This window comes from Pteropus vampyrus, unplaced genomic scaffold, assembly GCF_000151845.1.
Source record: "Pteropus vampyrus isolate Shadow unplaced genomic scaffold, Pvam_2.0 Scaffold8050, whole genome shotgun sequence".
Classification (NCBI taxonomy): domain Eukaryota; kingdom Metazoa; phylum Chordata; class Mammalia; order Chiroptera; family Pteropodidae; genus Pteropus; species Pteropus vampyrus.
The window spans coordinates 1-2,166 of record NW_011896831.1 but is presented as its reverse complement, the minus strand read 5'-3'; the positions used below and the strand labels follow the sequence as shown (position 1 = coordinate 2,166).

Below are 2,166 nucleotides of genomic sequence, written 5' to 3'. Positions count from 1 at the left end.
CGTGGGTGCTCACGACATAGGGCCCAACTGCAGGTCCAGACAGTGCAGCCTGATGCCCACTGTCCCCTTTCCTTGAGAGCAATACTGACGAGACTCTTCAGCTACTCTGCTTGTAAAACGGAGAAGCTCGAGTCAGGTTACTTTGAGTCGATAACCCCCTTTTTTAGAGGCGCCATAACCCAGGCTCCCGGACACGCAGGAACAGCCGGGGAGAGGCCGTGGGAAAGGGTCCTGGGGAAACCCTGCTTGCCAGTGGGACCCACTCGTGGAGGCTGACAGCCCAGGCCCCGCGCCCCACTCCGCACAGGCGCTGTGGGTCTGGGGGAAGTGTGCCAGGCCAGGTAAGACTACCTGGAAGTGGAGGCGGTCTTCCAGGGAGCCGTTGGGCAGGAAGCCATAGACGAGGCAGTAGCAGCCACTCTGAGCGCAGTAGCCAGCAAAGTCCACGATATTTGGGTGACGAAACCTGCTTGGAAAAATGGGGCCTGAGCGCTCTGGCCCCCAGCCTCCACTGCTCTTCCCATCTGACTGGCTCGGGGACGAGCAGTCCCTGCCGGACCCTCGGCTAGGCTGGGCCTGGCGGGCTTCGGGGGTCCACGGGAGCCAGGTCCCACGGTGTGCGGTCCTGGCGGGATGCACCGGCTCACCGTGACAGCTGCTCCACTTCGGTCAGGAAGCTCTGCTTCACCGTAGTCCACTCCAGGTCTGCCTCCTGCAGCCCCCAGGGAAAATGGAGAGGGGCAGCATGAGACTCTTGCAGCCAAAGCTTGATGGCCACTCCCAGTGCCTAGAACAATCAAGGGGCTGGGGACCTTGCGCTGGGGAATCGGAAGGCTGAAGGAGCTGTGTGGGAAGCAGGAGGACAGGCCAGAGCAGTGAGGATGCGCGGCCGGCCTTCCAGGGCCCTGGCGGGGACGCTACACCTACCTCCTTCAGCTTCTTCACAGCATACACCGTGTTCCTCAGCACAGCCCGGTACACGCACCCAAAGCCGCCCTCGCCGATCTTCAGCTCCTCTGAGAAGTTGTGGGTGCCCTGGGAAATCTCATGGAGGGGCCAGCAGAATGGAGTGGGGTGGGTCCCTTGCAGGAGGGATACTGGGTTCCCCGTGCTCCGCTGTGGAAAGAGACCCTGATGAGGTGAGGACCTGTCTCCTCCCCTCTGTCCTGGCCACAAGCTCCCTCCCACCCCAGCAGCCTCCCAGCTGGCTGGCTGGGGCTCCCCGATGTACCAAAGACTGAGCTGGCTGGGGCTCCCCGATGTACCAAAGACTGGGTTTCTTGTCACTTCCCTGGGACCTTCCCTGGGGGGGCAGGACCCACCTACCGTGGTAGAAGAAGGAGCTAGAGATGGTGGTGGTGGCTGGAGTGCCGCAGGGCTTGGGACAGGATTGAGCTCAGGCCGGGAATGGCTCTGGGAGCCTGGAAAAGCTACATAGAGACAGTAGTAAGAGGTAGGCAGAGACTGGCGGCAGGGTCTACAGTCGTGAAGAAGGTCAAGGTGGCCCCTTCCTCAGGTCCATCAAGCCCAACCCTAGGGCCATCTTACCTGGGGAGAGGAAGGTGGAGGCTGATGACTGCAATTTCCGGGGGCTGGGAGTCTCACCCTCAGAGGGTGCAGCGATGCTGCTGGTGGGCCTCGGGACGGTGGTGCTGGGGGCTGGCAGTGGGGCGGGAGGGTGCCCTGGGGCGTCAAGGAAGGAAAGGATGATTAGGCCCAGGAAGGGGGAGGAGCCCCGTGGGAGGCCCCCAGCCTGTGGGTCCCGGGTCCCGGGGTGGCACGCTCACAGGCCGTGATGATGTCCCGAGCGCGGAGCAGCTGCAGGTGCGTGAGGATGCGCACAAGGTCGGCCACGCGGGCGTTGCGGTTGATCCAGGGCCACAGGACGCTGGCCGTGCGCTGCCCCGAGCGCTCGCACAGCCTCAGCTCGGTCTGGTCGCGTACGATTAGGGCGGCTGCGGGGTGGGGGGTGTCAGGCCTGGGCGTCGGGACCCGCACGCCCCCCGCCCCGCCGGCCCGCCGCCACCCACCGAACTGGCACCAGTCGCCGGGCTCCAGGGCGTCCATCACTTTGTAGAAGCGGCACATGACCCAGGGCGGCACCTCATACAAGAAGTGCTGTGCGCCGGGGGCCGCGGGGTCCTCCGAGCCCGGCCCCCCGGCCAT

The 2,166-nt window shown here is 64.6% G+C and overlaps 1 protein-coding gene across 1 annotated transcript; it reads right to left on the bottom strand.

Moving 5' to 3' along the window:
- Positions 1 to 57: 57 nt before the first annotated feature.
- Positions 58 to 2,166, bottom strand: LOC105310642 (interleukin-1 receptor-associated kinase 1-like). The gene is made up of 7 exons (XM_011386787.2): positions 2,031 to 2,166; positions 1,788 to 1,955; positions 1,549 to 1,683; positions 1,327 to 1,430; positions 928 to 1,116; positions 648 to 712; positions 58 to 466 (listed from the first exon to the last, which is right to left on the bottom strand). Exons 1-7 carry the CDS (start codon positions 2,164 to 2,166, stop codon positions 133 to 135), a joined length of 1,131 nt encoding a protein of 376 aa, XP_011385089.1. The 3' UTR covers positions 58 to 132.

What these genes read in the sequence shown, in the direction of transcription:
- LOC105310642 (XM_011386787.2), bottom strand. Translation starts at nt 2,166, where the DNA reads ATGGCCGGGGGGCCGGGCTCGGAGGACCCCGCGGCCCCCGGCGCACAG. An exon ending in CGGCGACTGGTGCCAGTTCG is followed by an intron (nt 1,956 to 2,030) that starts GTGGGTGGCGGC and finishes CCCACCCCGCAG; the next exon opens with CCGCCCTAATCGTACGCGAC. An exon ending in CTCCACCTTCCTCTCCCCAG is followed by an intron (nt 1,431 to 1,548) that starts GTAAGATGGCCC and finishes GTCTCTATGTAG; the next exon opens with CTTTTCCAGGCTCCCAGAGC.